A 12207-nucleotide genomic window follows, 5' to 3' on the forward strand; every position below is an offset into this window, starting at 1 on the left:
ATGCACAGGACTATAAGAATAAGATACATTTTCATTACTTTTCTCAGTCTTTTGCCCATATATTCAATGAATATTTTCCACTATTCCTTAAAATACGAGGGTCATCCGGAAAGTAGTACCCGTTCGTGAAATAAAGACACAAAAGTAAATATTAACAAACATAAAAAATTTTATTTGAAAGAGGATACTTTAAACTACTTCTCAACATAATCTCCAAGCAAATTAAGGCATTTGTCATAACGTGTGACAAGTTTCTGTATTCCTGCTGCATAGTCCTTCGCCGCCAGCTCATTGAGATACGCGAGGGACCCATCTTGCACAAATTTTTGCATAATGCAGATGGTGTTTAACAATTTCATGAACAATTGTTCGAGAAACATTGGGAAAATGCTCACAGATGTCATCAATTGTGACGCGCCGATCGTTCCTCACGAATTCGTCAACTGAGCTCACCAGTTGGTCTGTAATGACAGACGGTCTCTCCGAACGCTCATCGTCGTGTGTGTTCCCCCTCCCCATGTTGAAGTTGCGACACCACCGCCGAACAGACGACTCGTCCATTACATTGTCTCCATACACCTCCTTTAATTGGCGATGAATATCACATGGGCGAACGTTTCTTGCATTGAGGAATTTAATCACTGCCCTCACTTCACAACTGGCGGCGTTCTCAATTTTTTTAAACATTGTAAACAATCACAGAAACAACACAGGCAATGCTAGCGTCACGCAACTTGGCTCAGAGAAGGCAGACAAGCCACTGAAGCTATCTGACCTCGTCCAGCGGCTACTCGCGTCGTCAGCACTTCATGCGGCACGAACGGGTACTACTTTCCGGATGACCCTCGTAGTTTAAACTTACCCACTTGTAAGGTAAAATTTCCCATTTAATGTAGACGTTCAAATTAAGACTCTTAGTTATGATTGCTTGAACTAGAGATTATAGTAAAATCTTTACAATACAAAATTTTTAAAAGATCATCACATACACTAATTGTATTTTTAGCATACCAAGTTTGATAATGGCAGATATGCAGGTACTTTTCCACAATTCTGTTTTCATAAATATAATGTAGCCTTTTGTATCTTACAATTAATAAGATTTGTTATCACCCTCTATTACACAGTCATCATATCTTACAAATTGAATTTAGGATGCCTTAGGGGCACACAGGCTGACTACGTACATGGCACACTTGGATGATTGACAATGTTACATTTTATGAACAAATTAAGAAAGGAGAAAATTACAAATTAGCTTACATCATTGATACTTTTGGTGCTTGTGTGCTGCTCTTCTCCATTGTAATAATACTTTGAACCTGATATTTTCATGGCAAAGCCAAAATCACTTAAACAGCATGACAGGTCAGACTTCACAAGTATGTTCCTTGAATTAAGATCTCGATGACTAACACAGGGTTTGGCTTTGTCTAAAAGTGAAAGAAACACATCAATTATTATCAATCAATCAATATTAGAATTATCAATCAATGAGCCCACTCTTCAAATATGTATTATGATAAAATGTTATGACAATTATGCCATTAATGTCACTTTTCTTATCAGCTACTTTCCTTTTAGTAGTAGTACTAGTAGTATTTAGGGGAGGCGACCGACAGCTGAGGTCATTTGTTCCAATAGGGATGGACAGGAAAGGATGAAGGGTGGAGAGAAATCTGGCGTCGGCATTAGCCTACTCTTAACGAAAGGCGCCAAGGGGTCTGCATCTTAACGTCCCATCCGACGGACGGCGTACTCACTCAAAGTGCCCTCCACACCTCGAGCACCTCAAGTAGGGATCGAGATACCTCTGAAAAATATTCAACACCACCGGGATTTGAACCCGGGCCCTCTGGGTGGGAAGCCAGTACGTTAGCCCCTGCACCATCTCGATCCCCGTTATTTTCCTTTTTATACACCAATTAATTTTCTGATTATAGAAATGAAATTTCACCAATTTCATAAGTAGCTTATTAGAGGAAAATAAAATGATGAAACAAGAGGGCCAGTTTGTTAAACAAACAACAGTTACAGGATTTTGAATTTTACATATTTAATCAGGCAATTGAAAGGCATGTTCTACTATTGACCACTCAATTTTCCCTCTATTCTTGTTCTTTTTATTAATTAAGTCAAAATGAAATACTTATCTTATTAGTCAGGGATAACCTTTTCTGACAATATATATATGCTTAGCATTTATAATCCAATTATACTTACCACCTTTGTGTATGTCTGTGTGCAAGTGAGCAAGGCCATGTGCTATAGACAATGACATTCTGCAGAAAGTGCGCCAATCCAACGTATTGCCCCTCAGGTAATCTTGTAAGCAGCCCAAGGGAGTATAAGAGAGCACCAGGAGATGTTCTACACAACCATCACTACCAACACACTCATCTGATCCTGCAGGAGAGGGAAATAGAAAACTTAAGATAGGTAATTGAAAATAGTGTGAGGGAAAACTCAAGTTTTATAAAATAAAAAGATTAAATATAAAAAGTACAAGCATTTAATTTTCACTTTTCTGTCACACTTAAGCATTCGAGTTACTCTTGTGTTATATTTACTGAAAAAATTGAAATTTTGACCAAAATGGAAGTCATGAAATAGATAATATATTTCCAAATAGTCACAGGAGTTGTAATAGTCTTGAGAGTAGAAAAAAACTTTGCACTTGAGGGTAGAAAAAGAAAGCATGGTCGTGTGAAGAATTAAATCTTTATGTGGCTGTGCAAAGTTTCTTTTTCTACCCTCATTATGAAGAAATTCCAGAAAGTTAAGCCTGAAACTGTTATGTTGAAATAGTCTTATTTGCTTTTATGGTAGCAAAAATTTGAAATGGGGCAGCAGGAGCTAAACATTCATTGGCAGTGTTAACAACTTGAATAGCAAAGGATATTGGGTTGCGCTACAGAATTTGAATGAAGTATGACTTTTAAAAGTAATTTGTATGCATATTTTATAAAAATACTGAACAAATCAACTCTATGAAATAACCATTCCTTTGATTTACCTATTATCTAAACAATGAGGCCAATGTTTTTGAGAACAATGAAGCCAAAATAATGTTTTAGAGGAAAAAAGCCCAGAGCACATCTAAAGGGATTCCAATTTTGGCTTCATAAATGTTCAACACCCAAAGGATTCATAAACATGGTATGCATAAGAAGTACTAGTGACAATATTTTCCTGATGTGTGGGTGAAGTGCTGAATTCAGTCTGTTGGTTAAGTGTGTGCATGATCAGAGATTGTATTGGCATTGATGAGATTACAGTGCACACCATTATCACTAAAAATTGAGCGATCCGAAAGATCTGCACTAAACTCGTCCCGAAGGTCTTGATGCACGACTGAGAGCAGAGTCAAGTCCCTGCTTGCGAAGACCTTCTGCAACGGCATTGTGACGATTCCTTAACCCCCTTGCAGTCCTGACTTGGCACCAGGAGACCATTTCCGATTCCTAAAAGTGAAATCCTTCCTCCAAGCACACCATCTTAGGATCCTAAGTGCTGCCACAGAAGCTTGCACGCATACCCTTAAGGACCTTCCGGGATCCACCTACCAGGGAGCCTTTGAGTCGTGAAAAAGTGTGTCGATGCTCAAGGGATGTACTTTGATAAATTTTGAGGCATTGCAGCAATATCTAAAATACATCTTTTTTCCGAAACTTTTACCGATACTTCTTATACAAAACATGTAGCTATTTAAATGTGGATGAAAGCATTATTCCAGTTCCCTTCATAATTGAAACATATTTGAACCAACATACTTCTACTTTTTATGGGGGGCTCACATTCAAATACTCCACAGGGCTTATTTAGAAGGGAATACATTATGTCAGTAAGTTAAAACACTCAACAGGCCTAAAGGTCCAACAACTAAATCATGTCGGATTAAAATCAAGAGTGAATAATAAGGTGCCAGCATCTAATTATGCATCGTTTTCAAACCCTAAATGAGTTGGCCTTCGTGGCCACTCCCAAAACCTCACGCAAGCCACACCTAGGGATGGGCATCATGATCGTTCAATACTTCCAATCGCAGACACCCCATATGGAACATTCTGTCGCCATCAAGCACCAGAAAATAATGCAACCAGATATGTTAGCAAAAGGAGTTTGAGTGGAAGATTTGATCTCTTGTTTTTGTACTCTGTCTCACCGTTGGCAATTCACCATCAACCACCAACCTAAGTCTACCCACCACCAGCCAATACCACTGCCTGGGCCACACCCCAGCACCTGCTGCCATCCATAAGAAACCTTAGACATGCAGGGCAAGTTATAGAGAATGAATGAACTTATTCTGAAACCACTGTAGTGGGAGTGCTCATTTCTTCATCTCCACACCTGGTTTTTGGTCATTTTCTGAGTTAAGTTACCCCTATGGCAATGAGCCATCAAAATATTCCCAAACATTAATATTTTGGACAATTAATGGGGATCATAATTCAACAGAGAAGAATAAGTTGTGGGATTGATCTCATATCCCGTAGTCCTCCACATACTTTTCTCTCCTGGCTAACAAAAACATTAAGAGAATTTCATCTTCTATTATTACTTTATTGTCTATTGAAAGAGCACTTTTTCATATTTGAAAGCTAATGCCTCACAAACCATTGTGTCAAAATTATTTCAGCTCCTATTTCTACTAGATAGATTTCAATGGGTGCAATGATTGGTTGACCAATTATACAAATCCATGATTTAATGGCAATGGAGTACTAAATTAGTGCATGGATGTGAGCACGTTAGTATTCAAACAATTAAAAAGAGATGTGGAAATGAAAAGAGTTTTGCATTCAAGAATTCTGCATACGCATGTAATGACATAAGGTTTGACTTTGGTGGAAACAATAGATACCCACACTGACAAAAAAAACGTAAGTTTTCCAATAATGTACATTCTGATGGTGCCATTTCATTATGCTGTAGAAGAACCATATATGCTAACAGGCACAAAAGGTACATGTTATGTCCCTAACTAAGGGAGGTTGGGGGCAGGATTGTAGCATGAGCATGAGGGAAGGGTTGAAGGAGGGGGTGGAGGAGATGGAGTGAATATCAAAAAGGAAAAGAAGAGCATTAAGTTGGGGGCAGGGTCAGTGGAATGCTCTTTAGTTAGATGGTATGACTGAACGAATGATAATAAGTTTGTTACACAGACATACTTAAATAGTTCTTCTGTTCACTGTAGTGAGCCTCAGTTGCATGCAATTATTGTTAAGAAGAGAAAAACCTACCAAAGTAAGACAGGAGGGCAGGATTATCCATGAAAGGCAGGCAGTATATATCCCTTTCATTGCAAAAATAATGGCGGTGATGACAAGGGAACACTTTCACGGCCACCACTTGCTCCTGTAAAGTACCCCTCCAAACACAGCCATAACGTCCTTGGCCTGCAGAAAGATAATTTCACCAATTGCATGAAGAATAATACAGAGAAAGTGGAACAAGTAAAGAATATGACCCAAAGAGTGGCCACAATTATAAATCATAAAAACACTAATACAATAAAATATATGAATTTAAACCACAATTTTAGTGGGATGAAATCACTTCCCCAGTTTTACTGATCTTATTTTGGAATATTTGAGAGAAAAACAGATTCTTCAATAAATTTTTCACCTCACAAACTATGGCCATAAATTTATTCACTACCATTAACTTTCCTCGAGTTTCTATACGAAAAAAACGTCATCAGCAATTTAGATGCCTTAAAATATTTCTATCAGTAAAGATTCATGAGCTAATCCTGACTGATATTTGATTATTTGATGATCTGAATAAGGTTGTCTAGAGAGTATTACTAACTTAGGCACTTTATGCTGATAAGTTTTACTTTGGTCTTAGTCATGGAAGCCATAGCTTTGAGTCATGGATGTTTTTTTAAAGCTGATCAATTTTTGCATGGCATAAAATAACCATGGGAGCTAGAGAAATGAAATTAATTATTGCCAAATAACCAATTAGACATGTTAATTGGGATAAAGCTATGCTTTGTGTTAAAGTTGTTCCATTTCACTAGCCATACAAAGTACACTTAGGGACTTAGTTACTGACCTTCAAAAAACTCTCCCATATACTATTCCTACATCATAAAGTTTGATACTTAATAACCAAGAATTACGAGCCTAGAAAAATTTAAGCAACAAAATGATTACTACTATAAGTAAGACTGAAACATACTTATTACTGCCATTTGCTAGAAATTTGATGCAAATTTGACTTTATTTCCCTTTCATTAATCAATCAATACAATGTATAACAAACAGTCCAGGGTTTTGGTTTACTCACTTAAATTGGCTAAGGTAATGGGAACCATAGTTTTCCCCAGACAGAAAATATCAAATGCTGACATAAAGAAGGAAAAAGAGGAATAAGATATTTATATTCTTATACTCTTACTTACCAACTATTTCTATCAGCTTCAAGCTTTCAAGAGCATTTGAAGAGAGCAACCGATGATTATGATTGTGACCTTGGCCCCCAGATGTAGTTGAAGTAGTGGAAGAATTATCTGGTGATGATTTTTGTGAGCCCTTCCACAGTTTACATAGAATTAATGAAATACCAAACGCCAAGGAAACCACAAACACTATTGCCACAGCTATAACTATTGTTTGTTCCTCATTTAAACTCTGTTCCAGGAACTCGGTAGCTGTAAAAGGAAAGGTTACACTATCATTAGGCAAAATATGTATTTCCCTTCAATAATTCATTTGAGGTGGTATCATTTGACAACTATTCCTCTGCTAAAGACTTCAGTTTTCTAGGAAGCAGTTCTACTAATTGTGCCAAGTCTTCATTAAAAGCCGAAGTTCACAGATGAATACAATAAAAACAACCATAAACACAGTAATCAACCCGAAGATCGGTTTAGTAGGTGATGGTAGAGATCACCCCGTATTAAGCCCTATACAGCGTGTGAAAATTCACACAGGGACCAGTTCCTTTCCCTGTGCTGGTTATGGTTTCCCAGGAAGACCTGGTACCCGAAAAATCACTTTAGCTTGGGTGGAGCTGCAGGTGCCCAGAGTGCCTTGCCCGGGAATGGAACCCCGGACCCTCCGGTCAGCAGTCCAAAGCTCTACCCACTGGACTACCGCAACCCACGTGAATACAATATAAGCCAAATATTTCTTAGAGAAGACACTGATGCATAGGGAAATAACCAAGAAAATTATTGCAAAATAAGCATTTGAAAATGATTTCTTTCAAACAGTAATACTCCAACAGTGTTTTTCTGCTGACTCTTTTGCTTTATATGAGAAGAGTGAAAGGATTACAATATTATAAAATAATAATAATTATTATTATATTTATTTTCCCATGAGACTAAATAAACTATTTTGAAAAAATAAGTCACAAAATAAACTATTTTGAAACACTATAAAAATAGTGCAAAAAAATAGCAATCAATAGGTTAGCATTTAGACTATGGATATAATAATACTTTTGAATTAATAGGTTTTTATAACTTTGAACATTAGTATTATGGACCATATAAAATTACGCCAAATGATATGAAATTGATATGACTGTGATATTTGCAGTGGCCAAATATCCCTACCTCTTGTCAATAAATTGTAGTAAGTTAGTGGCAAGTCTTGGCTTTAGTTTTAGTGGTTTATGAATAAATCATTCAAACTGGCCAATAAATGACAATAAGCTAAATTGGAAATATAAGTCAATACAATAAAAATGGTTGCATCTGGAGCTCATATAATTTAGGGTTAGAAATATTCTCAATTCTTAAATGAAAACCACTAAAGACTATGGTTTCAGCTACCACTATTTTTGCCTTGCATATCTTACCAGAACATCCCTAAGTTAATTATTAACTCAACAATACATAGTCAATTGTATATTTTCCCATAGCAAAATAACAAGATAAAATAATATGTCAATAAATAAGAAATCAAGGCATTCAGAAAATTAAAAAACATACCAGGTGGGGCCACATTAGCCGGTAGGGACTCATCTGTCATATTCAGATTGCAAAGGTTACCTCTGCAACAACAGAAATAACTGTGGTTAAATGCTTTCATGGGCTTGCCATATGCCACACAAGTTGGCCTATCACAGTTGTGCTTCCCTGATGCTTCCCAGCAGCCTGCAATGAAAGAAAGACCACATTTACAACCTCTTCATTTTATGTACATGAAACATAATACAACACAAGCAAGAATGGAAATGGTAACATTTAAATATTTATTGAGTAACTATGACACACATTTTCAACAAAGTTAATGAACAGGCAAGGCAACATGAGGCAACAAGAAAAATCATCCCTGACCATTTTATCTCTCGGAAAAGTAGCTCTCATCTTAATTAAAAAGCAAACAGACCCCATTATTGCATTTCATATGCATAGGCTAAGCAAAAATGTACTAATCAATGTAATTAGCAAATTGATATTTTTACTGGTTCACAATTTTAAAAGTAATAATGTGCTATCACAATTCTGAATTTGGAATAAGTGTAAAACCAAATGGTGGCTTCTCTTCCAATTGAATGCACTGAACTCCCACCGCCATCGTAATAGTTACAATTATAGTAGCTCATCTCAAGGCAATATCAAATTTAACAAAAATAAACTTAATTCCTCAAGCTGCAAAAGGAGCAAGGTAGTTTTATTGGACATAATGACAAATATGGACATTCATAACCTGAAATAATGGAATTGACTGCATTCAATTTCTAGAGAGAGCCTTGGTTATTTAAAGTAAATGAGGCAGATGGTATTTTGGATAATACAGGGAATTTAACAACTTCTTTCAAGGTCTTAAAACAATTATTATTAAAATGATATCAGACAATGCTATAGTCTCTAGACTTCGCCAGACAGTTTCACAATATAAATAGGAGGGTCCTCAGCACCACTTTAACAGGGTGGCCACTGAGGTGACAAAAAATTTCTACACTTTCAAGACCTAAACGGTAAATTTCCAATTACATTTTTGTAAATAATTGATTCAAAATTTCCAGCCCTTAAAAATGCTTCGGCAGGTTTTAGGAAGTTCATTTTCATTCACCTCAATTTTGAGGACACAAATTGGCAGCCATATAATAATATTCACTTAGTCAAAAAATTGGGTTTTGATCTCCTTCATGGCTATTTGTATTCACATGATAATTTCCCTTATAATATACTTCCAAATAAATTTAATGCCCAATTTCACAAAAATCTGAGAATTTCTCCACATAGTTTTAAAGCTTTGCAAAAATTTTCAATTTCTCTTCCAAAGAATACAGTTAAACCATTTAAACTCAAAGAACTCCTAAATAATTGCTAAAGTACATGCAGTATTTTTTAAAAGTGTTTGACAGAAATGAGGATCATCACAGATTGAAAAGCTTCCCTGGAAAGCAGATGGCAAGAATGGTTGCTGAGAACTTAAACTGAAACTAAGCATTGCATAGAATAAAAAACCCACAGTAGGAAGATCTTATGAATGGCACTAAAAGACCTAAAGAGAGACAATTAACTTCATTTTTAATAGGTGGAATTGCTACTGCACACAAGCTATGAGATTAGAGTAGTCAGGGGTAACTGCCTATCTGTTTACACATTGATTATTCAGATCAAAGTCACTAAAAGACTCCCTTATAAGGTATATGTATTGAATAATAGAGAAGTTCACAAACCACTCCTCTCTCCTTTGTAGCTGTGTAGTTACGTAAGTATGAATAAACTAGGAAAATAAATTGAGTATCTACTACCAAGTGTTTTCCTAAATATGCCAATTTCAGATGCTTCACTCAGAGCAAGTTACTTATTTTATTTACAAAAAAAATCATTAAATGATATTTTGCATTATTCAATCATTTCTGGCTCAACTTTGTGGAAGTTCTGATGCCTAAGCGTTGAAACTAGTAGTGGCAAAATAAAGAACAGTGGAAAAATAAATTTTGCATTGCTAACTCTATATATTTATGACTGTGTAGCATCCCTTTCAATGTCTCAAGTTTATATACTGCCTCCTACCCTCATCTAGATGCCACACATCATTGGGCTAATTATTACTGTTCAGTGAGAAAAACCCTCGCCTATTAAACTAGCCTTTGAACTGCCCTGGGATATTACCATATAAATAAAGCTTATTCGATTGGGACATGCATAACTATCAGTTACTAATAAAAACTCAGCCACAACTATTTAAATACACAATAAGAAAAAAACAGCATAGGAATTTAAAGCCAATAACCATAAAAGCTAGCATTTTCAACATGAATTTTAATCTCTTAGGTGTAAATAAAATTAAGATTTAAGTATTAAGATTCATTCTTTATCCAATGTGTCTTTGCCTAGCCATTTAGATAATTTCACCTCTGGAGGGGCAAAAAGAGAGTGACAAGGGCTTTGAGGAGTATGAATTCGTAAATGGGTTTCAAGTTTAAAAATTAATGGATTTCACCATGGTTGTTGGGTCGTATAACTTAGCGAAAAACAAAATTTTATGCAATTTTGTACACCTTTTTTGCTACCAGTAGGTCTTCATAAATTGCAGTAGTAGTAGTTTGGTGGAGGCGAGCGACAGCTGAGGTAATTTGCACCATTAGGGATGGATGGGAAAGGAGGGGATGGATGGGGAAGGAGGAATTGTAGAGAGAAACCCAGCATTGGCATTAGCCTACTCTTATCAAAAAGGTGCCAAGGGGTTTGCAGCTAAACGTCCCATCCATTGGACAGAGCACTCACTCAAAGTGCTCTCCACAAAGCAGCTCAAGTAGGGATCAAGGTACCACTGCATAATATCTGTCATCTCCAAGATTCAAACTCAGGCCTTCTGGGTCAGAAGCCAGTATGTTAGCCACCGCACCATCCCGATCCCCTCATAAATTACATTTCAGCTATGAGTTCCTTCTTATGACAAAGTTAAAATTATATTTTAAGAGCAGTGAACCATAGTTCTTCATGGAAACTATTGCAATGACAGCCATAATGATATAAAGACTAGGTCAACACTTAGGAAATAGGTAATTTTGAGAATAGTCCTTGAATCTCTCAGACACAGGAATGATATAAAAACCATTAAAAATTACAATATTTGGTGTTATATTGCATTAAGTTATCACTGTTTGAATAATTTTCGTTTTATGACAGTTAGGGTTTATTTTGCCCCAAAGTTTTTTAATTCTTTCACTGCACCTCAAATACTACCCGAAGCAATAGGATACTTTGGCTAGCTAGCACAACAAGTTGTAGGAATGGAGATGAAAAGAAAAAAATGAAATTAACAAAAAGGAACGGAAATGATGAATATTTAGGCATGGTACAGGAAGAGAAAACGTCGTTGAGAGAAATTCAAAGAAGCAGGAAGATTGTTTGTAGGGCATACGTAAGGAAGTTATGAGAATGTGCATCCTGTAATACTAGGCTTGAAAGTGTAGCAGTGCTTATTGTTAGTCCCTGGGTTATTAAAAAAAACCGCCTTGAACAAGAGACAACTGTTAATAGCAATAGCACAGCCAATATTTACTTTGACCAGACCCACAAGATATCCCCCTTTTATTTCGTCCAAACGATTTTGTTCATTGTGTGACAGTTTGCTATCTGATATCCGATGACATCAACGATCCTCAGATTAGGCACTCAGCGTCTCCTGGAAAAGCACCACTCCATTCGCCCCTTGTCGCAACGATACCGGTTTTACGCGTGTCGTTGTCCTACCAACGCCGCGCGCTTGATAAGGAGGCCGAAAAGTGTGAGACGGGTGATGAGAGAACGAGACGGTAGATGGCAGCGGCGAGGGGGAACGAGGGGCGGGAAAGGTAAGAGGGGGCAGAGAGAGAGAGATGGGGGGGACGCAAAGGGGGTGGGGGAAGGCGGGAGGCGAGATACATAGCGCAGTGGGGAGATGGTGTTTGGAGGGGGCCGGTCGCGGAGACACCTACCAGACGGTCCCCCTCCCCTCCTGGCCCTCGCATTACTCAACAGCCCTGCCCGCCGCGCAGGAAAACCCCTTCCCCGCGGGAGGGGAAGGCGCGTGTCGGAGTCAGCCAAATAAAACGACGCACCACGGACCATCTCCCGCGCGCGCGCACTCAAACACACACTAACACCATCGACGATCTCACTCACGCGCCACGAACATCTCCGCCCGCTGGGTGAGAGAGATTGCTTCTCACAGCACGGGTTCATAATACGCGCTCCTTGGAGCGGACGCTCTTGTAAAACCGATCCCGACGCGATGGTAC

General features: G+C 37.6%; 1 protein-coding gene across 1 annotated transcript in view; it reads right to left on the reverse strand.

Moving 5' to 3' along the window:
* The window catches only part of wit (wishful thinking), a 238947-nt gene that overhangs the window by 14067 nt on the left and 212673 nt on the right, over positions 1-12207 (reverse strand). Inside the window, exons 5-9 of the mRNA XM_071592057.1 lie at positions 7955-8119; positions 6416-6664; positions 5247-5402; positions 2224-2406; positions 1264-1433 (exon numbers count right to left, since the gene is read on the reverse strand). Of these exons, the coding sequence (XP_071448158.1) occupies positions 1264-1433; positions 2224-2406; positions 5247-5402; positions 6416-6664; positions 7955-8119 (923 nt within the window). The remainder of the gene's footprint in view (positions 1-1263; positions 1434-2223; positions 2407-5246; positions 5403-6415; positions 6665-7954; positions 8120-12207) is intronic.

Source organism: Hetaerina americana, unplaced genomic scaffold, assembly GCF_022747635.1.
Source record: "Hetaerina americana unplaced genomic scaffold, ioHetAmer1.1.p SCAF_1, whole genome shotgun sequence".
Lineage (NCBI taxonomy): Eukaryota > Metazoa > Arthropoda > Insecta > Odonata > Calopterygidae > Hetaerina > Hetaerina americana.